At 45.7% G+C, this 27,647-nt stretch overlaps 4 protein-coding genes across 6 annotated transcripts in view; all 4 read left to right on the top strand.

The window, feature by feature from the left end:
- The window catches only part of LOC140271760 (suppressor of tumorigenicity 14 protein homolog), a 30,632-nt gene extending 30,087 nt beyond the window's left edge, over window positions 1-545 (top strand). Inside the window, exons 18-19 of the mRNA XM_072367056.1 lie at window positions 100-236; window positions 330-545. Of these exons, the coding sequence (XP_072223157.1) occupies window positions 100-236; window positions 330-491 (299 nt within the window). The 3' untranslated portion in view covers window positions 492-545. The remainder of the gene's footprint in view (window positions 1-99; window positions 237-329) is intronic.
- The window catches only part of gripap1 (GRIP1 associated protein 1), a 265,294-nt gene that overhangs the window by 201,670 nt on the left and 35,977 nt on the right, over window positions 1-27,647 (top strand). The gene's annotated exons all lie outside the window — the stretch shown is intronic.
- On the top strand, window positions 7,138-8,004 carry LOC140271768 (uncharacterized). Its single transcript, XM_072367066.1, has 2 exons — window positions 7,138-7,627; window positions 7,705-8,004. Exons 1-2 carry the CDS (start codon window positions 7,190-7,192, stop codon window positions 7,999-8,001), a joined length of 735 nt encoding a protein of 244 aa, XP_072223167.1. The 5' UTR covers window positions 7,138-7,189; the 3' UTR covers window positions 8,002-8,004.
- Window positions 20,880-22,320, top strand: LOC140271766 (uncharacterized). The gene is made up of 2 exons (XM_072367064.1): window positions 20,880-21,382; window positions 21,503-22,320. Exons 1-2 carry the CDS (start codon window positions 20,927-20,929, stop codon window positions 22,163-22,165), a joined length of 1,119 nt encoding a protein of 372 aa, XP_072223165.1. The 5' UTR covers window positions 20,880-20,926; the 3' UTR covers window positions 22,166-22,320.

Below are 27,647 nucleotides of genomic sequence, written 5' to 3' on the forward strand. Positions count from 1 at the left end.
TTCTTTCACCCCAGAGTTGAGATAAATGACCTTTCTGAGCTGTTGGTGACATCAGACCAGCTCTGAGTCCTGACCTTTATGTTTCCTGCCGTGTTTCAGGTGTCAAAGCGAGCGTCCTGCAGAAGGCGGCGGTTCGGATCATCAACAGCACGGTGTGTAAGCCCCTGATGAGCGACGTGGTCACGGACAGGATGCTGTGTGCCGGCGTCCTGAAAGGAGGCGTGGACGCCTGCCAGGTACATGTCTGCACATGCTCAGTGCGTCTCTGTGGGTTATAACCGGTGTTTCACTGCCAGACCCCCCGCTGAGCTCATCTCTGACTCCCACAGGGCGACTCCGGCGGGCCGCTGTCGGTCACGAACCCCAATGGGCGGGTCTTCCTGGCGGGCGTGGTGAGCTGGGGCGAAGGCTGCGCCTTCAGGAACAAACCCGGCATCTACACCCGGGTCACCAAGTTCCGCAGCTGGATAAAGGAGAGGAGCGGCGTGTAGGGGGGGGAGGGGCTGCTTTTACAGCTGTTTCAGCAGCTGGACTTTAACATTTTACACTTTTAATGTTTTTTAGTCGATCAAAAGATCCGTTGAAATGAAGAAAAACTGTATTTAACTCTTTAGATATCAGGATAGAAAGCATAGGATGCATCTTTCATGTTTAACCAGCTCGTTGGTGACGGCAGAATATTCTCAGGAAAGCTTATTTTAGATAATCTCAGGTTAACTCCTCCAGACTCAGGATTACAGATCAGTGTGGAGCTGGAGTCGCCTGCTAAACCCTCCAGAGACGTTCGATACGAACCGAAGGAGCAGATCACATGATGAAAGTGGCTGTAATCGCATCATTAGGAGAACATTAAACTCCACCCAGAGCTTCCACTCTACTTTACTTTTGTCTCCTATGTTTGGCTTTTTGCTCTTAAGTTATAGAGTTCTGACATTTTGTTTTATTTTGGATTTCAGGGTTAGAGACCAAAGCAAAAAGAAGGAAGCTGCTGGTCATGAACCGGCCGGCATGAGGCGCTTTGACTCATCGACTTTCAGCCATGTTGATCAAACACTCCTGAGGCCAAACCTGTGGCTGTTGGAGCCTCTCAGGGAGCCCCTCAGGGAGCCCCTCAGGGAACCTCTCTGGGAGCCCCTCAGGGAATTCCTCTGGGAGCCTCTCAGGGAGCCCCACAGGGAGCCCCTCTGGGAACCCCTCATGGAACCCCTCAGGTAGCCCCTCAGGGAGCCCCTCTGGGAACCCCTCAGGGAGCCCCTCTGGGAAACCCTCAGGGAACCCCTCTGGGAGCCTCTCAGGGAGCCCCACAGGGAGCCCCTCAGGGAGCCCCTCTGGGAAACCCTCAGGGAGCCCCTCAGGGAACCTCTCTGGGAATTCCTCAGGGATCCACTCTGGGAGCCCCTCTGGGAGCCCTTCAGGGAATTCCTCAGGTAGCCCCTCTGGGAACCCCTCAGGGAGCCCCTCTGGGAGCCCCACAGGGAGCCCCTCAGGGAGCCCCTCAGGGAATTCCTCAGGTAGCCCCCCTGGGAGCCCCACAGGGATCCCCCTCTGGGAACCCCTCAGGGAGCCCCTCTGGGAGCCCCACAGGGATCCCCCTCTGGGAACCCCTCAGGGAGCCCCTCTGGGAGCCCCACAGGGAGCCCCCTCTGGGAGCCCCTAAGGGAGCCCCCTCAGGGAATTCCTCAGGGATCCACTCTGGGAGCCCCTCAGGGAGCCCCTCTGGGAGCCCCACAGGGAGCCCCCTCTGGGAGCCCCTAAGGGAGCCCCCTCAGGGAATTCCTCAGGGATCCACTCTGGGAGCCCCTCTGGGAGCCCTTCAGGGAGCCACTCTGGGAGTCCCACAGGGAGCCCTGCGGGTCCTCCGGGGAATCGCAGGATATTAGGCACTTATTAGGCAGAAGGAACACTGAGAGGTGGCCGACGCTCATTCAAAGCCATCAAAACAAAGACGAAGGCTTTTTTAGTGATTTCTGGAACTTTTTAAGGTAGAACAGGATGATTCAGGCTGTGTTGGAGGCTTTCTCAGTTCTGTTTGAGCGCCGCCGCCTTAAAGCCGTCGTTTTGTTACATTTCTTGTTGATATTCTGTGTGATTGTGTTTGTGTTTACTTCCTGCTTCATGAGACGCTTTGGTTTATTTCTCCTACTTCACTTTGCTTGTGGGGATTATAGAAAATCTGATGCTGTGTTTCACCATAAATTCTGTGTTTAATTCTAAAGGTTTTACATTCTTTCATGTGAAGTTAATCGTATAAACTCTGTTTCAGTCGCTGTGATTGTCCTGAACTCCCTTTCTGTTGTGTATGAACTGGATAATGTTCATTTTACAGACTTTTTGGAAGCTGTTTCCACACATAAAGCACATTATGAAACACAAACTGAAGTTCAAACTTTGTTTTCTGAGTCTCTGACCTGAACCAGGTGTTCATACGACTAAAGGCTGTTTGGGACAGTGGGGGGGTTAAATGTGCTGAACCATCCATAGGTGCTTTGTGCTCTAACTATGTATTTCTTCCTTTATTTGAGTGTTTATCAGATGTATCCATGTTAATCTGAGCCTGTAAGGCAGCAAATGTGGAAAAACACCACAGACACAGCAGTTAAATGGTTTATTTAGTAAATCCTGTTACTTCCTGAATGGATTCTCACATATTTAAACATGAGGTGACTCTCATACTGGGACCCAGATGGACCGGTTCCCCTTACTGTCCACAAAACACTGAAGAACCCAAAGCAGCAAAGCGAAAACAGGTTTTTAGAAATGCTAGCATCCATAACCTGCGTCTGATGGAGCTTTAACCTGCATCTGATGGAGCTTTAACCTGCGTCTGATGGAGCTTTAACCTGCATCTGATGGAGCTTTAACCTGCATCTGACGGAGCTTTAACCTGCATCTGACGGAGCTTTAACCTGCATCTGATGGAGCTTTAACCTGCATCTGATGGAGCTTTAAGCTGCATCTGATGGAGCTTTAAGCTGCATCTGATGGAGCTTTAAGCTGCATCTGATGGAGCTTTAAGCTGCATCTGACGGAGCTTTAACCTGCATCTGATGGAGCTTTAAGCTGCATCTGATGGAGCTTTAACCTGCATCTGACGGAGCTTTAAGCTGCATCTGACGGAGCTTTAAGCTGCATCTGATGGAGCTTTAGCCTGCATCTGATGGAGCTTTAGCCTGCATCTGATGGAGCTTTAAGCTGCATCTGACGGAGCTTTAACCTGCATCTGACGGAGCTTTAAGCTGCATCTGATGGAGCTTTAACCTGCATCTGATGGAGCTTTAAGCTGCATCTGACGGAGCTTTAAGCTGCATCTGACGGAGCTTTAAGCTGCATCTGACGGAGCTTTAAGCTGCATCTGACGGAGCTTTAAGCTGCATCTGATGGAGCTTTAACCTGCATCTGATGGAGCTTTAAGCTGCATCTGACGGAGCTTTAAGCTGCATCTGACGGAGCTTTAAGCTGCATCTGACGGAGCTTTAACCTGCATCTGATGGAGCTTTAACCTGCATCTGACGGAGCTTTAAGCTGCATCTGACGGAGCTTTAAGCTGCATCTGATGGAGCTTTAACCTGCATCTGATGGAGCTTTAAGCTGCATCTGATGGAGCTTTAACCTGCATCTGATGGAGCTTTAAGCTGCATCTGATGGAGCTTTAACCTGCATCTGATGGAGCTTTAAGCTGCATCTGACGGAGCTTTAAGCTGCATCTGACGGAGCTTTAAGCTGCATCTGACGGAGCTTTAAGCTGCATCTGACGGAGCTTTAAGCTGCATCTGATGGAGCTTTAACCTGCATCTGACGGAGCTTTAAGCTGCATCTGACGGAGCTTTAAGCTGCATCTGATGGAGCTTTAACCTGCATCTGATGGAGCTTTAGCCTGCATCTAATGGAGCTTTAACCTGCATCTGATGGAGCTTTAACCTGCATCTGATGGAGCTTTAAGCTGCATCTGACGGAGCTTTAAGCTGCATCTGATGGAGCTTTAGCCTGCATCTGATGGAGCTTTAAGCTGCATCTGACGGAGCTTTAACCTGCATCTGACGGAGCTTTAACCTGCATCTGACGGAGCTTTAAGCTGCATCTGATGGAGCTTTAACCTGCATCTGATGGAGCTTTAAGCTGCATCTGACGGAGCTTTAAGCTGCATCTGACGGAGCTTTAAGCTGCATCTGACGGAGCTTTAAGCTGCATCTGATGGAGCTTTAAGCTGCATCTAATGGAGCTTTAACCTGCATCTGATGGAGCTTTAACCTGCATCTGATGGAGCTTTAACCTGCATCTGATGGAGCTTTAGGCTGCATCTGACGGAGCTTTAACCTGCATCTGACGGAGCTTTAACCTGCATCTGATGGAGCTTTAACCTGCATCTGATGGAGCTTTAAGCTGCATCTGATGGAGCTTTAAGCTGCATCTGATGGAGCTTTAACCTGCATCTGATGGAGCTTTAACCTGCATCTGATGGAGCTTTAAGCTGCATCTGATGGAGCTTTAACCTGCATCTGATGGAGCTTTAACCTGCATCTGATGGAGCTTTAAAACCGGCCTGTAGGCCTGCTATCTCAGCCCTTTGTGTCCTCAGGTTGTTCTTTGTTTTTGCCATGAAGAGCTCCACCTGAATCACAGCAGATCATGTTCTGCATGCACTTTTTAAAGAGCTGCAGAGGGTTAAACCAGCTATCTGAAGACTTCCTGTGCTGCACATATCGTATCAGTCCAAAAACAGACCCAACACGAGGAACTGAAATTGGAATATGTCCAATAATTTCATCTCACTGTGCTGAAAGATTTAAAACCACAGCATAACCAGATGATTTGATACTTTATTTTAACACGAGAGCACAGTCACAAGCCAGTTTACATCTGTGGTCACTGCAGAATGAAATATTAAGAAGAAAAGAGGAAGGAAAACGCCAACAGGAAGAGAAAGCAGAAGGCACATTGTCTCCACTAATTTGTTGAGGAGATTGTGTTCAGATTTCAGCTGTGTTTGTGTCTGCTAACACATCATAAACTGCAGAACAGTGAAACAGTTATTCCCGCAGACAGAGGAAATGATGGCGGTACAGACTGTTTACAGCGCACGCCTCAGCCCTGCCAAGCACGACATGTGGCTGAAACTCAGTGATGGCAGTGAACAAGCTGTGGTTTCTGAAGGGAGAGTTTCAGGGAAAATCCCTGATGTCAGGGAGGAATTCAGATTTTAAATAACATGAATCAGTAGGGAAGGAGAAACTGTTAGTGACCCTAACTCAACTGTGGGAGCTGTGATGTGGGTAGAAGTCTTAATTATGTCATAAGAATCAATAATCAACAAGGAGCCTCATAAGATGAATTTTGTATTTCAAAGAATGAAAGAGGGTAGGACCAAGGAAAGAGGAGGAGGCGGTAGGACCAAGGAAAGAGGAGGAGACGGTAGGACCAAGGAAAGGGGAGGAGACGGTAGGACCAAGGAAAGAGGAGGAGGCGGTAGGACCAAGGAAAGAGGAGGTAGGACCAAGGAAAGAGGAGGAGGCGGTGGGACCAAGGAAAGGGGAGGAGACGGTAGGACCAAGGAAAGAGGAGGAGACGGTAGGACCAAGGAAAGAGGAGGAGGCGGTAGGACCAAGGAAAGAGGAGGAGGCGGTAGGACCAAGGCAAGAGGAGGAGGCGGTAGGACCAAGGCAAGAGGAGGAGGCGGTAGGACCAAGGAAAGAGCAGGAGGCGGTAGGACCAAGGCAAGAGGAGGAGGCGGTAGGACCAAGGCAAGAGGAGGAGGCGGTAGGACCAAGGCAAGAGGAGGAGGCGGTAGGACCAAGGAAAGAGGAGGTAGGACCAAGGAAAGAGGAGGAGGCGGTGGGACCAAGGAAAGGGGAGGAGACGGTAGGACCAAGGAAAGAGGAGGAGACGGTAGGACCAAGGAAAGAGGAGGAGGCGGTAGGACCAAGGAAAGAGGAGGAGGCGGTAGGACCAAGGCAAGAGGAGGAGGCGGTAGGACCAAGGCAAGAGGAGGAGGCGGTAGGACCAAGGAAAGAGCAGGAGGCGGTAGGACCAAGGCAAGAGGAGGAGGCGGTAGGACCAAGGCAAGAGGAGGAGGCGGTAGGACCAAGGCAAGAGGAGGAGGCGGTAGGACCAAGGCAAGAGGAGGAGGCGGTAGGACCAAGGCAAGAGCAGGAGGCGGTAGGACCAAGGCAAGAGCAGGAGGCGGTAGGACCAAGGAAAGAGCAGGAGGCGGTAGGACCAAGGCAAGAGGAGGAGGCGGTAGGACCAAGGCAAGAGGAGGAGGCGGTAGGACCAAGGAAAGAGCAGGAGGCGGTAGGACCAAGGAAAGAGCAGGAGACGGTAGGACCAAGGCAAGAGGAGGAGGCGGTAGGACCAAGGCAAGAGGAGGAGGCGGTAGGACCAAGGAAAGAGGAGGAGGAGGTAGGACCAAGGAAAGAGCAGGAGGCGGTAGGACCAAGGAAAGAGCAGGAGACGGTAGGACCAAGGCAAGGGGAGGAGGCGGTAGGACCAAGGAAAGGGGAGGAGGCGGTAGGACCAAGGAAAGGGGAGGAGGAGGTAGGACCAAGGAAAGGGGAGGAGGCGGTAGGACCAAGGAAAGGGGAGGAGGCGGTAGGACCAAGGAAAGGGGAGGAGGCGGTAGGACCAAGGAAAGAGCAGGAGGAGGTAGGACCAAGGAAAGAAGAGGACCAAGGAAAGAGGAGGAGGGGGTAGGACCAAGGAAAAAGGAGGAGGCAGAGAGGGGACATTCAGGCCCGAGGCCCGTTAAAGGCCTGAGGAGAGAAATGAGGCGGTGGAGGGTCTTTAGGAGCCTATCCCAGCTGCCATGGAGCTAAAGGCGGCTACACATGAGAAAACTTTCACATTTGTTTCCCTTTGTGTTTCTTCAGTGCAGAACTGTAGCGTTTGGCAGCTTTGTGCAAAAACCGCGAGAACATGACTGTGGTTTGTGATGCCGACTGCTGATGTTTTAAATCTTTCAGGCATCAGCAAATTATTATAAATCTACTTTAAATGAATGATGATCAAAGCTGATAATGTTTAGCTAAACCGAGTCCAAGAACAGAGCACCATGGAAAGTTTCAGTGAGCTCCTCTGATTCATCAGCAGTGCCGACTCAGCAGCTTTCAGGAACAGGAAGTGGATGGTTCAGTGTGGTTCATATTCAGAGAGCATAAGCTGAAGGTTGCCAGTATTTTTCAGGCAAGCATCAGAGATGGAGAACACTCAGAAGAGCTGGGTTTGTGGAAGGTTCTGCACCTACTTCGCAGTGTTTGTGATCTTCCTCTTCCTCGGGAGAAACTTCGAATGTTCCTGCAAACCTCAGCGGTTCGACTGCAGCGTGTACTTGGCGCTGCCCTTCGTCATCACCTTCTTGTTTGTGCTGTGGACGGACAGATGGTTCCACAGAGTCGGCAGACACCTGCTCTCAGCTGACCGCCTTCACACCTGCGGCTTCCTGGCTTCCTCCTGCTATTGCATCATGAAGGCGGCGTTCATTGCTCTGCTGTGGGTTGTGTGTGTGTTCATCAATGGAGACTGGTACCTATGCTGTGTGAACTCTGAGCAACAGGCAAAGCTGGCCTGCAAATCCACAGGATGGCTCACTGATGAGGAGCGAGTGATGGTCGCTGAGCTGAGGAACATGTCCAGGGTGAGAGTTTGAGTTTCTTTATAAACCTGCAGGAGCTGACTGACACACACGGTTTAACATCTCTGCTTCCTTTCCAGAATATTGGCTCCTTCTTGCTCTTTGCTATCGTTTGTGTGCCGGCCGTGACCGAGCTGTTCAGGTGGAGGAAACCTTCAAGTGGAGAAAGACAGACATTATACCACAGACTGATTTTGGAGCAGGAGGAAAGAGTTCTGAAAGAGACTTTGAGGAAATATGCGAGAGAAAGGCTGACGGAGGAGTTTGAGAGAAGAATACAAAGCGATCAGTGGGAGGAGTGTTTCGATGTGGCTGAGCGGCTGATCAAAGCGTCCGTTCAGCCAATGGCTGCTCGAGCCGGAGAGCGGGAATCATGAGAGGATGAAGAACAGAGAGCAGTTAGAATCAGTCTGTTGTATGAACATTTACTCAGAAACGAGTCATTTTCAAATCTTCTGCTTTGTTTTTCACTGTAAAGATGTTCATGTTCACATGAATCTGGTTTTCTTTCCTTTCTTTGACTGTGAAACACTTCATCAGTACATGGTTTAATACTTCATTAAATGTTTTCATCTTTCAACAAACAAATGTTACGTGATATGTCCCGAACCGTCCAGAACAGCTGTTAAAGCAGCTGTTAGAGCAGCTGTTAGAGCAGCTGTTAGAACAGCTGTTAAAGCAGCTGTTAAATCAGCTGTTAGAGCAGCTGTTAACAGATGTTAAAGCAGCTGTTAGAGCAGCTGTTAGAGCAGCTGTTAACAGATGTTAAAACAGCTGTTAGAACAGCTGTTAAAACAGCTGTTAGAGCAGCTGTTAGAGCAGATGTTAGAGCAGCTGTTAGAGCAGCTGTTAGAGCAGCTGTTAAAACAGCTGTTAGAGCAGCTGTTAGAGCAGCTGTTAAAACAGATGTTAAAGCAGCTGTTAAAGCAGATGTTAGAGCAGCTGTTAGAGCAGCTGTTAGAGCAGCTGTTAAATCAGCTGTTAGAGCAGCTGTTAACAGATGTTAAAGCAGCTGTTAGAGCAGCTGTTAGAGCAGATGTTAGAGCAGCTGTTAGAGCAGCTGTTAGAGCAGATGTTAGAGCAGCTGTTAGAGCAGCTGTTAAAACAGCTGTTAGAGCAGCTGTTAACAGATGTTAAAGCAGCTGTTAGAGCAGCTGTTAACAGATGTTAAAGCAGCTGTTAGAACAGCTGTTAGAGCAGCTGTTAAAACAGCTTTTAGAGCAGCTGTTAGAGCAGCTGTTAAAACAGCTTTTAGAGCAGCTGTTAGAGCAGCTGTTAGAGCAGCTGTTAGAGCAGCTGTTAGAACAGCTGTTAAATCAGCTGTTAGAGCAGCTGTTAACAGATGTTAAAGCAGCTGTTAGAGCAGCTGTTAGAGCAGATGTTAGAGCAGCTGTTAACAGATGTTAAAGCAGCTGTTAGAGCAGATGTTAGAGCAGCTGTTAGAGCAGCTGTTAAATCAGCTGTTAGAGCAGCTGTTAACAGATGTTAAAGCAGCTGTTAGAGCAGATGTTAGAGCAGCTGTTAGAGCAGCTGTTAAATCAGCTGTTAGAGCAGCTGTTAACAGATGTTAAAGCAGCTGTTAGAGCAGATGTTAGAACAGCTGTTAGAGCAGATGTTAGAGCAGCTGTTAGAGCAGCTGTTAACAGATGTTAAAGCAGCTGTTAGAGCAGCTGTTAGAGCAGCTGTTAACAGATGTTAAAGCAGCTGTTAGAGCAGCTGTTAACAGATGTTAAAGCAGCTGTTAGAGCAGCTGTTAGAGCAGCTGTTAAAACAGCTTTTAGAGCAGCTGTTAAAACAGCTGTTAAAACAGCTGTTAGAGCAGCTGTTAGAGCAGCTGTTAAAGCAGCTGTTAGAGCAGCTGTTAAAACAGCTGTTAAAACAGCTGTTAGAACAGCTGTTACAGCAGCTGTTAGAGCAGCTGTTAGAGCAGCTGTTAGAGCAGCTGTGTTAAAGCAGCTGTTAAAACAGCTGTTAGAGCAGCTGTTAGAGCAGCTGTTAAAACAGCTGTTAGAACAGCTGTTAGAGCAGCTGTTAGAGCAGCTGTTAGAGCAGCTGTTAGAGCAGCTGTTAAAACAGCTGTTAGAACAGCTGTGTTAAAGCAGCTGTTAGAGCAGCTGTTAGAGCAGCTTTTAGAGCAGCTGTTAGAGCAGCTGTTAGAGCAGCTGTTAAAGCAGCTGTTAAAACAGCTGTTAGAGCAGCTGTTAGAGCAGCTGTTAGAACAGCTGTTAGAGCAGCTGTTAGAGAAGCTTTTAGAGCAGCTGTTAGAGCAGCTGTTAGAGCAGCTGTTAAAACAGCTGTTAGAGCAGCTGTTAGAGCAGCTGTGTTAAAGCAGCTGTTAGAACAGCTGTTAGAGCAGCTGTTAGAGCAGCTGTTAAAACAGCTGTTAGAACAGCTGTGTTAAAGCAGCTGTTAAAACAGCTGTTAGAGCAGCTTTTAGAGCAGCTGTTAGAGCAGCTGTTAGAGCAGCTGTTAAAGCAGCTGTTAAAACAGCTGTTAGAGCAGCTGTTAGAGCAGCTGTTAGAACAGCTGTTAGAGCAGCTGTTAGAGAAGCTTTTAGAGCAGCTGTTAGAGCAGCTGTTAGAGCAGCTGTTAAAACAGCTGTTAGAGCAGCTGTTAGAGCAGCTGTGTTAAAGCAGCTGTTAGAACAGCTGTTAGAGCAGCTGTTAGAGCAGCTTTTAGAGCAGCTGTTAGAGCAGCTTTTAGAGCAGCTGTTAAAACAGCTGTTAGAGCAGCTGTTAGAGCAGCTGTTAGAGCGGCTGTTAGAACAGCTGTTAAAACAGCTGTTAGAGCAGCTGTTAGAGCAGCTGTTAGAGCAGCTGTTAGAGCAGCTGTTAGAGCAGCTGTTAAAACAGCTGTTAGAGCAGCTGTTAGAGCGGCTGTTAGAGCGGCTGTTAGAACAGCTGTTAGAGCAGCTGTTAGAGCAGCTGTTAAAACAGCTTTTAGAGCAGCTGTTAGAGCAGCTGTTAGAGCAGCTGTTAGAGCAGCTGTTAAAACAGCTTTTAGAGCAGCTGTTAGAGCAGCTGTTAGAGCAGCTGTTAGAGCAGCTGTTAGAGCAGCTTTTACAGCTGCTGTTAGCTCACCTGCAGGCCAGAAAATGCTGGTTATGGCAGATGTTTGGGTTTGTTTAGCAGTTCCAACCAGAACTTCTTCAGTTTTGGAACTATTGAGCAGCAGGAAGCTGTTTGATCCACACCTTCATCTCCTCCAGACAGGCAGTGAGGATGGAGAGTGATGATGATTTGAACCAGGTTAAGTATGTTGTATGGCTCCTTTAACTTTAACCCGCCCACATCTCCACCCACCAGCAGCTGACACTGGCTTTCCCTGCTTAACTCAGAGCGATTCTCAAGAGGAAGCTTAGTTATGAGGCCACATGCAAGTGGAAGTATAAGAATAGCGATGTGTGACGGCCCACCAAGACACTTCCTGTTGTTGAGCCTTGAAGGAGCCTGGGTGGGTCGTCAGGGTAACTGACTGCACCTGAGAGGGGGGTGGAGCGGTTAATGGAAATAAATACCATCGTGTTGGCTTTATCGAGGTGTGACTGTCCTGATTATTACCACCCTGAGCCAGGCTGTGACAGATGTGTTCACTTTTTATGGCTTTTCAACAAGCTTGTTGTAAGAAAATGAACGAGAAACGAGACAAAAGACTGAAGATTCAGAGCAGAAAGTCAAGTTAATCAGAATGAGATCATCTAACAATAAGGTTTACACTTCAAATATATCCATTTGATCTGCTAATTTGCAGTTTTAGTATTAATAAAATGCTTAATCAAGAGATCAAAAGCAAACTCAACTTCTCAGAGGAAGCTTTCTCTGGCTGCTCATGTTAACGTGGACTGAAGGAAATCCTCACGTATGCTGATGATGATTAACAAAGCTGCAGAGAGCAGCTCTCTGTAGGGAGAACAAACCCATAAAGGCTGCTCATACAGGCTGAATTTGTCTAATTCCTCCGTATTTAAAGCAGGCCGCTGGTGTTTGGTATGGAGCTGGAAAACTGGTCCCATCTGCTGAGTCTTCACATGTTTTTATTGAATTATTATGTGGGCAGAACGTAGCTGTCATGCTCCATCCATCCACCAGATGTCCCCACCTGACCTCCTGGGTCAGGTCACGACTCTGAAATGTTTTCTGCTTTCTTTGAACAAAAGAACTTCTCATATTTGTGACTTATTTTGCAGCAGGAGTGTCTCCATCCATCTCACACCTGAGGAGGACGTCACTTTGCCCTGTTGAAAGCATTTTAGCCATAAACACCAACGTGTTAGAAACTAAAAGGAAGTTTTTCTCAGTAAATGTATTAAATAATTGAAAACTACCTTAGAATGAGCAGTTTTTCTGCAAATTTAAAACTGATCCTGTTGATCTCTGTATCAGCCTGTCAGACCAAACAAAAGTAGTGATTTCTTTGCATCCTTCATGTTTTTGCAGCCATCAGAGTTTATCTTTCATGTCACCACAGAGTCCACAAAGCTGCATACGAGTACTGACCCTTTTTAGTTTTCATTGCTTGTTATTTACAGCCATGATAAACACACATATCTGTAAATTAAAGTGATTATATTCCTCGCCTTAAACTATTTTTAAAAGGTCTCTCATCTTTCTTTCCTTTGACTGAGCCTCCTGACAGAAGCCAGAGATCCAAAGTAGGAATAAAGCCATAATTCTGACCAACGCTGGGCTTTAGTGGGACCGAAGGAAGTATCGTGCCACAGATAATTTGTCTGCATCCATGTTAACATGCGTGGTTTAACAAATAAGACAAATTTAACAAACTTGAAAGTAGAATTACATCTAAATGTGTGCACTTACAAACAGAAAAAATGCATTTCAACTGAGTTTAAACACATGTAAAGAAAGTGATGTCAAGAAATAAACTGCAGATAACTGAAAGTGTTGGTGCATGAGGTAGCTGTGGGAACCGAGGCATGTCCTCCTCTGATGGTGCTTTCAGAATGCTTTTCTTGTCTTTGACTTGTTTTCTAAGATTACCGACCCACAGATGAGAGCTGAGGTGGCAGATATGTGATTTGTTCTCATGCTGCAGGATGAAAGGTTTCTCAGCCGAGCTGAAGACGCCTTCAGCATCAGAAATGACCACAAACTGGTGTGGTTTACTGTTTCTCACACTTTGCAGTGGGCTCTGAACTCGTTTCTCTGTGAACAGACACCAGTCACTGTACCAACACCATCCTCATATGCTTTTACGGTTCAGGAGAAGGCTAAAAATCAAAAGGTCAAATGAACGTAACCCCAGATAAAATGGCATCACCAGAGAGGTTTCCTTGGTGTAATGTTCTGCCTGCTGTTGCTGCCTGTTGGTGGGTCTTAATCATCTATCTGTTCAAAGAAGGCTGCTCCAGAACTGCTCAGGCTGTTTATTTTACAGTCCCACTGTAAAAAAACTGTATTTCTCTCTTTAATAGCAACTTTCTGAGCTACGTCCGTCTCACGGCTTCAACCAGTTTGCCTTGGGAGACGCTGCCAGGGGCTCATCCCTTCTCCGAGGAATCGCCTCCTTATCGTGGTGGAGGAGTTTGAGTCCCCCCCGATCCTGAGAGCTATGATGTCACACATCTAGACTCTTTTATTTCTTGTGTTGTCAGTATGGAGCTGAGTGGTCCAGTTTGCTCTGTGGGTACAGAAGAACCGTCTTGTCCATGATGCTTATAGCTCTTATATGTGTCCCCTGGTGTCTGATGTGTTCTGTCCTCTTCCAGTAGCAGATATCAGCGGCATTGGTCAAGGATTACTCAAGCAGTTTCTACAATTTACCAAGTTCTGCAAAGTCTGGCATCCAGGGAGCCCCCATTCCTGCATTTGTCAGAAGTAAATAAATGGTGGAATGGTTCCCAAAGTTCCAGCTTTAGGGGTTGGCTTCTTCTTCTTCTTCTTCCCCCTGCATCACACATCTCAGTTCTTGGATCTTGGTTTAAAGCATCTGTTATCTAACATTTAGTATGTCTCCCTCTCATGCCTCTCTCACCCCGACGGGCTCCAAACTCTGACCTCGTGACCCTGAAGAGGAGGGAGAGGGTGGAGAAGATGGATGGATGGCCGTTTGGTGGGCATTAACAACTCCATGGTGAGATTTAAGCATTGAAAAGTGTTGGTAAAAAGATAAAGCGTGATCAGAAACATGGCTTTGTTTCTGCAGGACGGACTGATTCACTTTGATCTTCGCCTGCATGCTTTGGGTTCACAGCAAGAGCTTCACAGGAAACTCACCCGCCTGTTTCACCTTTAACTGCTTCAGTGTTGAAGAAATGAAAAAACAGATCATTATTCAGCTGTCAGTGAACTCTCCTACTAATTATTTAACATTTTAAACCCTTCCTGCTCTTTATGTGTGAACACTTTCAGATTTCTAATGTTCAGAATCACTAAACTGTTTTGTTAAATATCTAAAATTAAAAATACATCCGTGAACAGGTTTAAATGCATTTATTCATCTGTAACTCAAATATTCAGTGAATCACATTTAGATATAAATGACTGTGGTGGGAAATGTGCTTTCAGAGGCAGCAAAGATGCTTTTGGTTTCCTGTTTGCAGCTCTGCAGATTATTCTTTCCTCTGAACTCTTCAGAGAACATAAATATGATCACAGTTTGCTTAATCTAACCCTGGCTCTTTTCATCCCCCATAAAATAGTCTGATATGTGATGGCATACTTCAGTTATGATTTCATGGCAGTTGGCAGCGTTACCTCCATCTTGAACTTGTAGTTACGCCTTATTACCATCTTCCAGTTAAACCAAACGGCTCCATATCCAGACCAATAGTCATATAAACTATTTGATATCTTTGATAACTATTTGAAAAGTCAGAAATCCCTGACCATCCCTGGTATTTTTATACATTAATTCTAACCCCAACTATGTTTTTTTTATCCCTCATGAGCACTTCAAGCTTGATCATTTTATTCGTCAGAAATCTGACATTCTCCATCAGGATCGAGGGAAGACTCGGTTTAAACTTCCTCAACCTATTCCTCCATCTTGCTCCTGCCCAACATCCAAAGCATTTCCTCTTCAACTCTTCTGCGATGTGGGTATTTCTTTGGGTCCGATCAGCTGCTCCAGTTTTCAAACAACTTTTCCGTTGGCATGGCAACTCTTCGTAGATGACGAGCAGATGTTAGTTAAAGGAAAATTTCTCAAAAATAATAGTTAAGATACAAAATACACACGTTGTGATCTGAGCTACTGCAGCCTGCTGCCACTCAGGTAACATTATGGATTCATGAATATGTGGATGAAGATTATCAACAACACGTTGGGCAAAGGTGAAGTGATCTAAAATGTCCAAAAGCAAATGTACAGCTGGCAGATCCTATGAGTTTTGGATTCTTGTAGGTACTTCTTTATATCTTCTCTTGTTTCTGCTCTGTGCCCAACATCCCCCAGAACCTTCAGAGCAGCAACTTCAAGGCATTTTCAGATCAAAACATTTCCAGCTCAGCTCATGCAGCAACACTTTTGCAGAACAGGAAAAGCTTGTGGTCTGCTTGGTACATATGTTTGCATTTCTAGCTTCATCTCAGCAGATGCTGCCTGGTCACCAAAGATGAAGGAGGTACTTGCAAAGTTTCCCTTCACAAAAGTCAACACCTTCGTGATCATTGTTGTGAGTTTCGTCTACAATATTCTGCTTGACAGAGATGTGGCGTGCAATTGTAAAAATGTCGATCGTGACTGTTACGTTTACATGTTTCTGCCATGTGGCATTTTCATTTCTTTAATGCTCTGGACAGACAAGACATGTCACAGAGCCAGTAAATATATTTTTACTGGACTAGATAGTGTAGCGGTATCATTGCCACCTTCCATGTGGGAGACCTGAGTTCAAATCCCCTGCATGAAAGGTACTACCTCCAGTAGGGGTCCTTAGGCAAGAACCCCTTACCCTACCTGCCTACCTGTAAGTCGCTTTGTATAAAATTGTCTGCTAAATGCATAAACATAAACTTTTGCGTGCTCAGGAGCCCTAGGGAGTGGGAGACCCTTGTGTAATTTGGGCCACCTTTACTTTTGATCAACACCAGGTGGTGTTCAAGTTGTGCAAATATTCACTTTCGGGCACCCGTGCCATACAAAAAGTGTGCCAAATTTGACCATCCGCGAAAAGGAGTCCAATTCGGGACACTTTTTCAATGACGAAAGTGTGCCAAACTGGATCATCCGTTTATATGCTGCATTTTCGGACACTTAAAAATGTCAACAAAGTGGCCCATTCTTACTTGGTTCAGTTTGGGACACTTATCGTTAAAAGTGCCCCATATTTACTTAATTTTGGACACTTTTAACTGGTGAAAAGTGTGCCAAAATGACTTATTTCACTTTGGTGGACTTTTATCAGTTAAAAGTGCCCCATATTTACTTGCTTCAGTTTGGGAACTGGGGTCCCTGGCCTGGGAAACTCAGCAGCTCTTAAGCACTCCTGCTCGGGCACACAGTCCCATCAGAGCCCCTGTTTTTTCATGGTACTTTGTAAAACAACCAGGCTCCCTGACCTAGCCACCTCACCCGCAATTGAACACTTCTCCTCAGGTACACACTCCCGTCTAAGCCCCCTGATACTTCATGGTACTTTGGAAAAGACTTTTCCTCCAAGAAAAGTGGCCCAAATTCGTCTGGCTTATCTTCCCACAGCTGCCGCAACTGACCTCTGGGAGCCAGGCCCCAACTTGGTCCAATATCTCCCGAGAAAAGTGCTCGACAATTGGCCGTCTGGCCGCCAGCAACCGCCCCTATCCACCGCCTCGACTGACCTCCGGCAGTCAGGCCCCAACTCTGAGTTTTGGATTCTTGCAGGTACTTCTTTATATCTTCTCTTGTTTCTGCTATGTGCCCAACATCCCCCAGAACCTTCAGAGCAGCAACTTCAAGGCATTTTCAGATCAAAACATTTCCAGCTCAGCTCATGCAGCTAAACTTTTGCAGAACAGGAAAAGCTTGTGGTCTGCTTGGTCAATATGTTTGCATTTCTAGCTTCATCTCAGCAGATGCTGCCTGTTCACCAAAGATGAAGGAGGTACTTGCAAAGTTTCCCTTCACAAAAGTCAACACCTTCGTGATCATTGTTGTGAGTTTCGTCTACAATGTTCTCCTTGACATAGATGTGGAGTGCAATTGTAAAAATGTCGATCGTGACTGTTACGTTTACATGTTTCTGCCATGTGGCATTTTCATTTCTTTAATGCTCTGGACAGACAAGACATGTCACAGAGCCAGTAAATATACTTTTACTGGACTGGATAGTTAGTGGTATCATTGCCACCTTCCATGTGGGAGACCTGAGTTCAAATCCCCTTCATGAAAGGTACTACCTCCAGTAGGGGTCCTTAGGCAAGACCCCCCTACCCTACATGCCTACCTGTAAGTCGCTTTGTATAAAAGTGTCTGTTAAATGCATAAACATAAACTTTTGCGTGCTCAGGAGCCTTAGGGAGTGGGAGACCCTTGTGTACTTTGGGCCACCTTTACTTTTGATCAACACCAGGTGGTGTTCAAGTTGTGCAAATATTCACTTTCGGGCACCCGTGCCATACAAAAAGTGTGCCAAATTTGACCATCCGCGAAAAGGAGTCCAATTCGGGACACTTTTTCAATGACGAAAGTGTGCCAAACTGGATCATCCGTTTATATGCTGCATTTTCGGACACTTAAAAATGTCAACAAAGTGGCCCATTCTTACTTGGTTCAGTTTGGGACACTTATCGTTAAAAGTGCCCCATATTTACTTAATTTTGGACACTTTTAACTGGTGAAAAGTGTGCCAAAATGACTTATTTCACTTTGGTGGACTTTTATCAGTTAAAAGTGCCCCATATTTACTTGCTTCAGTTTGGGAACTGGGGTCCCTGGCCTGGGAAACTCAGCCACTCTTAAGCACTCCTGCTCGGGCACACAGTCCCATCAGAGCCCCTGGTATTTCATGGTACTTTGTAAAACAACCAGGCTCCCTGACCTGGCCACCTCACCCGCAATTGAACACTTCTCCTCAGGTACACACTCCCGTCTAAGCCCCCTGATACTTCATGGTACTTTGGAAAAGACTTTTCCTCCAAGAAAAGTGGCCCAAATTCGTCTGGCTTATCTTCCCACAGCTGCCGCAACTGACCTCTGGGAGCCAGGCCCCAACTTGGTCCAATATCTCCCGAGAAAAGTGCTCAACAATTGGCTGTCTGGCCGCCAGCAACCGCCCCTATCCACCGCCTCGACTGACCTCCGGCAGTCAGGCCCCAACTCTGAGTTTTGGATTCTTGCAGGTACTTCTTTATATCTTCTCTTGTTTCTGCTCTGTGCCCAACACCCCCCAGAACCTTCAGAGCAGCAACTTCAAGGCATTTTCAGATCAGAACATTTCCAGCTCAGCTCATGCAGCTAAACTTTTGCAGAACAGGAAAAGCTTGTGGTCTGCTTGGTCAATATGTTTGCATTTCTAGCTTCATCTCAGCAGATGCTGCCTGGTCACCAAAGATGAAGGAGGTACTTGCAAATTTTCCCTTTACAAAAGTCAACACCTTCGTGATCATTGTTGTGAGTTTCGTCTACAATGTTCTGCTTGACAGAAATGTGGCGTGCAATTGTAAAAATGTCGATCGTGACTGTTACGTTTACATGTTTCTGCCATGTGGCATTTTCATTTCTTTAATGCTCTGGACAGACAAGACATGTCACAGAGCCAGTAAATATATTTTTACTGGACTAGATAGTGTAGTGGTATCATTGCCACCTTCCATGTGGGAGACCTGAGTTCAAATCACCTGCATGAAAGGTACTACCTCCAGTAGGGGTCCTTAGGCAAGACCCCCCTACCCTACATGCCTACCTGTAAGTCGCTTTGTATAAAAGTGTCTGCTAAATGCATAAACATAAACTTTTGCGTGCTCAGGAGCCCTAGGGAGTGGGAGACCCTTGTGTACTTTGGGACACCTTTACTTTTGATCAACACCAGGTGGTGTTCAAGTTGTGCAAATATTCACTTTCGGGCACCCGTGCCATACAAAAAGTGTGCCAAATTTGACCATCCGCGAAAAGGAGTCCAATTCGGGACACTTTTTCAATGACGAAAGTGTGCCAAACTGGATCATCCGTTTATATGCTGCATTTTCGGACACTTAAAAATGTCAACAAAGTGGCCCATTCTTACTTGGTTCAGTTTGGGACACTTATCGTTAAAAGTGCCCCATATTTACTTAATTTTGGACACTTTTAACTGGTGAAAAGTGTGCAAAAAGTACTTATTTCACTTTGGTGGACTTTTATCAGTTAAAAGTGCCCCATATTTACTTGCTTCAGTTTGGGAACTGGGGTCCCTGGCCTGGGAAACTCAGCCACTCTTAAGCACTCCTGCTCGGGCACACAGTCCCATCAGAGCCCCTGGTATTTCATGGTACTTTGTAAAACAACCAGGCTCCCTGACCTGACCACCTCACCCGCAATTGAACACTTCTCCTCAGGTACACACTCCCGTCTAAGCCCCCTGATACTTCATGGTACTTTGGAAAAGACTTTTCCTCCAAGAAAAGTGGCCCAAATTCGGCTGGCTTATCTTCCCACAGCTGCCGCAACTGACCTCTGGGAGCCAGGCCCCAACTTGGTCCAATATCTCCCGAGAAAAGTGCTCGACAATTGGCCGTCTAGCCGCCAGCAACCGCCCCTATCCACCGCCTCGACTGACCTCCGGCAGTCAGGCCCCAACTCTGAGTTTTGGATTCTTGCAGGTACTTCTTTATATCTTCTCTTGTTTCTGCTCTGTGCCCAACATCCCCCAGAACCTTCAGAGCAGCAACTTCAAGGCATTTTCAGATCAGAACATTTCCAGCTCAGCTCATGCAGCTAAACTTTTGCAGAACAGGAAAAGCTTGTGGTCTGCTTGGTCAATATGTTTGCATTTCTAGCTTCATCTCAGCAGATGCTGCCTGGTCACCAAAGATGAAGGAGGTACTTGCAAAGTTTCCCTTCACAAAAGTCAACACCTTCGTGATCATCGTTGTGAGTTTCGTCTACAATATTCTGCTTGACAGAGATGTGGCGTGCAATTGTAAAAATGTCGATCGTGACTGTTACGTTTACATGTTTCTGCCATGTGGCATTTTCATTTCTTTAATGCTCTGGACAGACAAGACATGTCACAGAGCCAGTAGATATACTTTTACTGGACTGGATAGTGTAGCGGTATCATTGCCACCTTCCATGTGGGAGACCTGAGTTCAAATCCCCTGCATGAAAGGTACTACCTCCAGTAGGGGTCCTTAGGCAAGACCCCCCCATCCTACATGCCTACCTGTAAGTCGCTTTGTATAAAAGTGTCTGGTAAATGCATAAACATAAACTTTTGCGTGCTCAGGAGCCCTAGGGAGTGGGAGACCCTTGTGTACTTTGGGCCACCTTTACTTTTGATCAACACCAGGTGGTGTTCAAGTTGTGCAAATATTCACTTTCGGGCACCCGTGCCATACAAAAAGTGTGCCAAATTTGACCATCCGCGAAAAGGAGTCCAATTCGGGACACTTTTTCAATGACGAAAGTGTGCCAAAGTGGATCATCCGTTTATATGCTGCATTTTCGGACACTTAAAAATGTCAACAAAGTGGCCCATTCTTACTTGGTTCAGTTTGGGACACTTATCGTTAAAAGTGCCCCATATTTACTTAATTTTGGACACTTTTAACTGGTGAAAAGTGTGCCAAAATGACTTATTTCACTTTGGTGGACTTTTATCAGTTAAAAGTGCCCCATATTTACTTGCTTCAGTTTGGGAACTGGGGTCCCTGGCCTGGGAAACTCAGCGGCTCTTAAGCACTCCTGCTCGGGTACACACTCCCGTCTAAGCCCCCTGATACTTCATGGCACTTTGGAAAAGACTTTTCCTCCGAGAAAAGTGGCCCAAATTCGGCTGGCTTATCTTCCCACAGCTGCCGCAACTGACCTCTGGGAGCCAGGCCCCAACTTGGTCCAATATCTCCCGAGAAAAGTGCTCGACAATCGGCCGTCTGGCCGCCAGCAACCGCCCCTATCCACCGCCTCGACTGACCTCCGGCAGTCAGGCCCCAACTCTGAGTTTTGGATTCTTGCAGGTACTTCTTTATATCTTCTCTTGTTTCTGCTCTGTGCCCAACACCCCCCAGAACCTTCAGAGCAGCAACTTCAAGGCATTTTCAGATCAAAACATTTCCAGCTCAGCTCATGCAGCAACACTTTTGCAGAACAGGAAAAGCTTGTGGTCTGCTTGGTACATATGTTTGCATTTCTAGCTTCATCTCAGCAGATGCTGCCTGGTCACCAAAGATGAAGGAGGTACTTGCAAAGTTTCCCTTCACAAAAGTCAACACCTTCGTGATCATTGTTGTGAGTTTCGTCTACAATATTCTGCTTGACAGAGATGTGGCGTGCAATTGTAAAAATGTCGATCGTGACTGTTACGTTTACATGTTTCTGCCATGTGGCATTTTCATTTCTTTAATGCTCTGGACAGACAAGACATGTCACAGAGCCAGTAGATATACTTTTGCGTGCTCAGATAAATGCTGTCGGAGCAGTTTGATCATGCTCTTAGTTGGTCGTGTATTCATGGCAGTCTGTGTCGGTCTGCTGTGGGTTGTTTCTGTGTTGGTTGATGGAGACTGGTACGTTTGCTGTCTGAACGATAAGACTGACCAGCAAAAAGTTTTAGCCTGCAAAGACAAAAGCAACATCACTGTTACGGAACGAGAGATCATCACTGATCTGAAAAATGAATCAAGGGTGAGTGTTTCCCCACTTAATTTTCAAAATATATCAGTTTTATCCAACTGGATAAAGAATGAAATTGCTGCTGGAACACAGGGCTGCTTTGATAACACATCTCTGATTCTTCATTTGCAGCTTATTGGCTTCTGTCTTACTTTTGTAATAGTTTCTCTGGGAGCCCTAAACTCAATGTGTGAATGCAGAACACACTGTGGAGGAAATTCCAGACATGTTTATGACAAACTCCTTTTGAAAGAAGGAAGAAAAGAACTGAAAGAGACTTTACGGGCAGCAGCAAAAGAGGAGTTAACAAAAGCTTATCTTAACAAAATACATGAAAACAAATGGGGAGAATGTTTGAATTTAGCAGAAGAACTTATTGAAAACTCGAGTAATCCAAAACTTTCTAGACAGCAGAGGATTGACTTAGAAGGAAGAAACAGAACCACAACAATAGAACTACATCCGATGCCACGGCAACCTGAACAGAGACACCAGCAACACGAGCAACATCAGGAGCAACAACATCAGGAGCAACAGCTGGAGCAACAGCTGGATCAACAACATCAGGAGCAACAGCTGGAGCAACATGCACAACATCTGGAGCAACAACATCAGGAGCAACAACATCTGGAGCAACATCAGGAGCAACATCTGGAGCAACATGAGCAATATCTGGAGCAACAGCTGGAGCAGCAACATCAGGAACAACATCTGGAGCAACAACATCAGGAGCAACAACATCTGGAGCAACTGCTGGATCAGCACAGCGAGGAAGAACCAGAGTGGGATCAATAAAGTTTTGTCTTATCGTCTAACCGGAGGAACTGCTGTGATCAGTTTGTTTTTCATCTTGTTTTGTACAGATTATCTAAATATTTCTAAAGAGTTCCAGCTTTGAAATGAAACCGGCTTTGTTGTGTTTTATATTTTCTTTGTTGATGCCGAATCAAGTTAAATAAAGACTCAAAGATATTCTTGATATTTTCCTCCTTTTTGTGTGAATAAAGAAGAGAAACATCTATTTTCTGCACCTTCATTGCATACTGCACTTTTTAAATAAAATAAAAATTATTTCTGCAGTTACTGTTGTTTTAAAAATGGTTATTTAGTTAATTAACTGAACTGTTAATATATTAATTGGATGATTGATAGAATTTTCTTTTTTTAGGTACTAATTATAATTAATCAGCATAAGAAAAAGTTAACCTTTATAAAGATAAACACAATCCGGCCGGGGCCAGCAACTAGTCCTTCATTCACTGCTCACATCACATTACAGTACAGCTGCCTTCCTTCACAGACACATCTCACAAGCTGCTGTTTGCCCAATTATTGTCCAAATTCAAACACTAAGCACCTCTGTGCTCAGCAAGTTTCCTGAATAATTTCTGCAGCCCTCCTGTAATAATATCATAGCAACATTAGAGGTGCAGACAGGATGAGTCTCAGACCAAAGACTTTTATTTTGGTAAGTAATTCACAGAAACAACAGTGAACAGCAACGACACCTTATAAATTATAATAAGAGGCGAACCCACCACCTTCTCCTGTGTTTTGCGGAAATCTGCAGAAACATCCAGAGGCTGTCACACTGTAGACCAACCAGCAAACATCTGCCACTTTAATGTTTAGGTAAAAATATCCTGGTGTGACGGCTCTCATGACTGATCTCAGCTGAGAGGACTCACTCAGAGTCAGAAGCCAAATTCACAATGTCAGGGTCACCATTATGTTGTGGAGAAAAGAGCATCTTTGCAGCCTCTTATGGGGAATTTGTTGATCAGAACGACAGAGACATGGCAGCATAGACAGAAATCCCCAATCAATGACCTTAGTTTGTGAGAGCTTCTTATACTTCCTGATATCATTCTGTGAATATGTGGCCCAAATCCAAACTCTGTCTGGCGCCACTGTGTCTGAGATTGCTATCTTTTTCATCGCCTGAACAGAGTTGAACAAAATCAAGTTCTGCATCTGGGTCCATACCACGCTCCGTGACACTTTATAACTTCGTTTTTATTGTCCTGTGGGTTCACAGCAACAGCTTCACAGGAAACTCACCCGCCTGTTTCACCTTTTACCTGCTTCAGTGTTGAAGAAATGAAAAAACAGATCATTATTCAGCTGTCAGTGAACTCTCCTACTAATTATTTAACATTTTAAACCCTTCCTGCTCTTTATGTGTGAATACTTTCAGATTTCTAATGTTCAGAATCACTAAACTGTTTTGTTAAATATCTAAAATTAAAAATACATCCGTGAACAGATTTAAATGCATTTATTTATCTGTAACTCAAATATTCAGTGAATCACATTTAGATATAAATGACTGTGGTGGGAAATGTGCTTTCAGAGGCAGCAAAGATGCTTTTGGTTTCCTGTTGGTACACATTAGCGGGTACATTTTGCAGCTCTGCAGATTATTCTTTCCTCTGAACTCTTCAGAGAACATAAATATGCCACCTTTAGATGTCATGTTGTGTTTTGAATTGCTTCCAATAAGTTTAGTTTAGTGTCTGTCCTGTCTGTTTTATCTGTTTCAGGCATCCGAAATGAGAAACTGGTCCATCTTTGATGTGGTACACTTTTCCTTGTGATCACAGTTTGCTTAATCTAACCCTGGCTCATAAAACAGTCTGAGATGTGATGATATACTTAAAGATGGATGCTTCAGGGATACTGTCATTACAATATTCCCCTAGACATTGAGTTCAATCTCCCATCCATCCATCTTCTATACTTAATCCAACTCAGGGTCATGGGGCCTGGAGCCTATCCCAGCGGTCATCGGGCAGGAGGCGGGTTACACCTCTACAGGTCGCCAGTTCATCACAGAGACATACGAGACAAACAACCGTCCACACTCATAGGGACAATTTAGACAATTGACCTGACAGGCATGTTTTTGGGTGGAAACCGGAGTACCTGTAGAGAACTCCACGGGGAGAACATGCAAACAGAAAGGTTCCTGCTGGTATTCAAACCAGCAACCCTCCAGCTATGGGGTAACGGTGCTAACCACCACACCACCAGCAGCCCAGTTCAGTCTTCCTCTTTTCTGAATTTGTTTTAACTTTAAAGTACAGTGACAGTTGCTCTTTCAGGATATTTTGTTTCCAGCAGGAACCGACCTAAATCTCACCTTTTCCAACATACATGGGTGGGATGATGTTACAGCTTCGGAAAAATTCCTGTGTCTTATACTGAGGGCCACCAGTGCTGTTGGTCAAATTTGTACTCTATCCAGGATAAGTGCTGACTCCAAGACAAAGGGTTGTGAGAGGTAACATAGGAAGGGCCTGAGTCAGCCTGAGTAGACCAAAGCAGAAAGCTCCTTAGTGGTATTGTTAATCTGGATGGTTACAGGTAAAGTGAGCCGTGGAGGATTGTCTTTGACCGTGCTGCCCATCAGAACTCCTGCTGCTACTGGTGAGCTCTGTCTTTTAGATCTAACTGGGCAATCGGCAAGGAAATGGTTGCAATAGATGCGCTCGTTTGCTCCCAAGCAACAAAGACGTTCCTTGGGAGAAGTCTGGTCCACCTGCATGGGCAATATAAGAACTCCTCCCCCCTATCTCTAAGGCTGAGCCCAGCCCCCCTCTGAAGGAAACTCATTTCAGCCGCTTGTATCCACGACCTCCTTCTTTGGGTCAGAACCCAGATCTGTGAGCACAGGTGAGGGTTGGAACAAAGATGGAGCAGGAACCTGAAAACTTCTCCTTCCGGCTCAGCTTCACCAAAAGGACCGGAGCAGCGCCCTCATTACTGCTGACGAAGCCCCGATCCGCCTGTCCATCTCTGACACCAACTCACCATCACTGAGAACAAGATTGATTGCATTGTTTCAAAAGCCACCTATTGACTGCCTCTGAGAATCCAGAGGATGATGATCCGCCTGCGGCGCTATGCCTTGACAGGGATGTATACGCCGGGAAAAGTGATGTACACAGCAGAAACATTGTTGAGAGCAGTTGACCCAAAGGAGCCGCCTAACACCAAGATGAACTAGAAAAAGTGAGAATGCTGGTGAAGTTGAATTGGGATAGCTGACAATGCTAAAAAAAAAAGTAGAAAATCTTTCAATTGCTGAAAATCCAGTTGCTGAAGTTTTTCATGTTTTTTAAACAGTTATATTTCAATATTGGCTTAATATTTGAAAAAGCTGACCCATTTGGTAATAGCTGAATGTCTTGTGACCCGTTTAAAGTTTGAATGGTGTTTCTAGCCTATATACGTTCGGAAGAAATTTTGATGGGTGCCAAGCTGCTGCCCATCGAGACAGAGAGACAGAGGCTGTGCTGTGCTGCTTGTTGCCAGATATTTCAAATCCAGTCTGATATGTGAGATTCTGGCTTGTTTTGGTGAAACCTGCCTGCTTTAGACAGGACCTGTTATCACACATAAGGCCCGGTTGATCTGTTCAGAATAATGGGAACATGGGAGTGAGTGCGCGCTATCGCGCACATTTGTCTCATGAGCAGCTGGCATGAAGTAGTTTAACCATGTTGGCTGCCCTGCTGACAGACAGAGGCTGTCATCTTATATTGTATTAGGAACACAGATAAAACAGGCTGGCATAAAGCTTTTACAGCAGGTCAGCCATGTTGACTCTGCCCTCATCCGCCATCTTGGCTCTGGCTTCATCAGCTGTGATAGAACAGGGCAGCCATCTTGAGTGAGGTCATCATTAGTTGCTATGGGCAACAGCTGTGCCTGCCAACTGCCAAATCTGCACCTCACTTTGTTCCCTTAAAATAATGGGGTTTTCCTTTTGAGGCACAAGTCTGGAACAAATGGTCGCTGTTCGAAAAGTCGAAGTCGTATCCGAATAATTCTTTCACCGTCAGCGCCAGAAGGGATGGGGGAAGCCAGCGGTGTAATTTTATTCTTCTACTGTCTGGGCTCCTATTTTATGGCAGTTTTAAAATGAGTTTTCAGACTGATTTCACGGCTCGGCCGTTTTATAATGGGATTTAATGTTCCCTCTCTGTGATTTGTGAGAAATCTGTGTGGCCAAGCTCAATGAGAGTCACATTGGGTGACAGAGGACTAAAATACCTACGTTTTGATATAATATTTGTCTAGGTCAGGCAGATATTTTGGACGTGAGAGGCATTTGTTTGAGAGAGTTTTTTTTTTTTAATTTAGAGTTAGAGTGTGAGTGGCATGAGATGAGTTCCTCTGGCTACCTAAAGCGTAAACTGCCGTTGTGTCAAAGCTGTATAAGCTATTAACAAGCCCTTTACCACAGTTAAAGTTGAGTCTTTCCTGTCACATACAAACTTTGAATGATGTGTCTGTGATGACGTATGGCTTAGTTAGGAGGCCTCATTAATGCCTTCTCCATGCATTTTCCCATTGACAATTTGCCCGCTTTTTCCCAATTTTCTAGAATTCCTTTCGAGTAATGAGAGAGAAAAGTCGTAGCGCACTTCTCCCAATTGGCGCGCACGCAGTGGTGTGTTTTTTATTCTGGTCGGACCATCGCTGCGGGAGGAGTAGCGTGCCGAAAAACAGCGGGAGAGTAATAAGTATGAGCAATAGTAATATGTGCCTTTGGCACCCATAATAAAGAGAAACAGGAAAACAATAGTGAGAATGTTTCCACCGGCTCACAGTAAGGCAATCCAGAAATTCCCTTTTTGGAACATTCTCACACTTTCTCACATTCTCTATCTAACCAACCTCTCCATATCCAGTTGCACCTGCCACCCGGATCCTTGTGTAACCCTGGTTTCTCCAACGTTTCCCTGCCTACAGACTCATCTTATCTCGTTCCACTTCTAAAATCTTATCTGAATCCAGCACTTGAGTCCTACCTCTGTTTTATCTCTGTCACCCCGTGACAGCCAAAGGCAGCGAAGGAAGAGAAAGCAGAAGCAAGGCTGTGGGGCTCGCTACAGATTTCTTATCTACCCCCCGGGACCCTGAATTAGATTAAGCGGGTATAGAAAATGGATGGATTTCCTATCATCACGTGTTTATGTTGTATTATGTAAAAAAAAAAAAAAACTGAGAAACTGAAAGCATTGTTTAATAGAAACTGTTCTGGATGTTTTCCAGAGTTGTAACCGTCAAGGAAAACGAGCAGTTCAGTATGATCTGTGTTTGTGTTTCACAGCTTCTGTCATCTTCATCAGGACTCACTTGTCAGCATTAAAAACAGTTTGCTGCCCAAAAACACTTCCCTCTGATTTTAATCTCTGATGGAGGTGGAGCAGCAGGTGTAACAGGTGTGACTGGTTAACTGGTGACTCTAAAATTGTCCTTAGGAGTG

The sequence above is a fragment of the Leuresthes tenuis genome, unplaced genomic scaffold (assembly GCF_036924035.1).
Source record: "Leuresthes tenuis unplaced genomic scaffold, fLeuTen1.0.hap1 SCAF_16, whole genome shotgun sequence".
NCBI classification, from domain to species: Eukaryota; Metazoa; Chordata; class Actinopteri; order Atheriniformes; family Atherinopsidae; genus Leuresthes; species Leuresthes tenuis.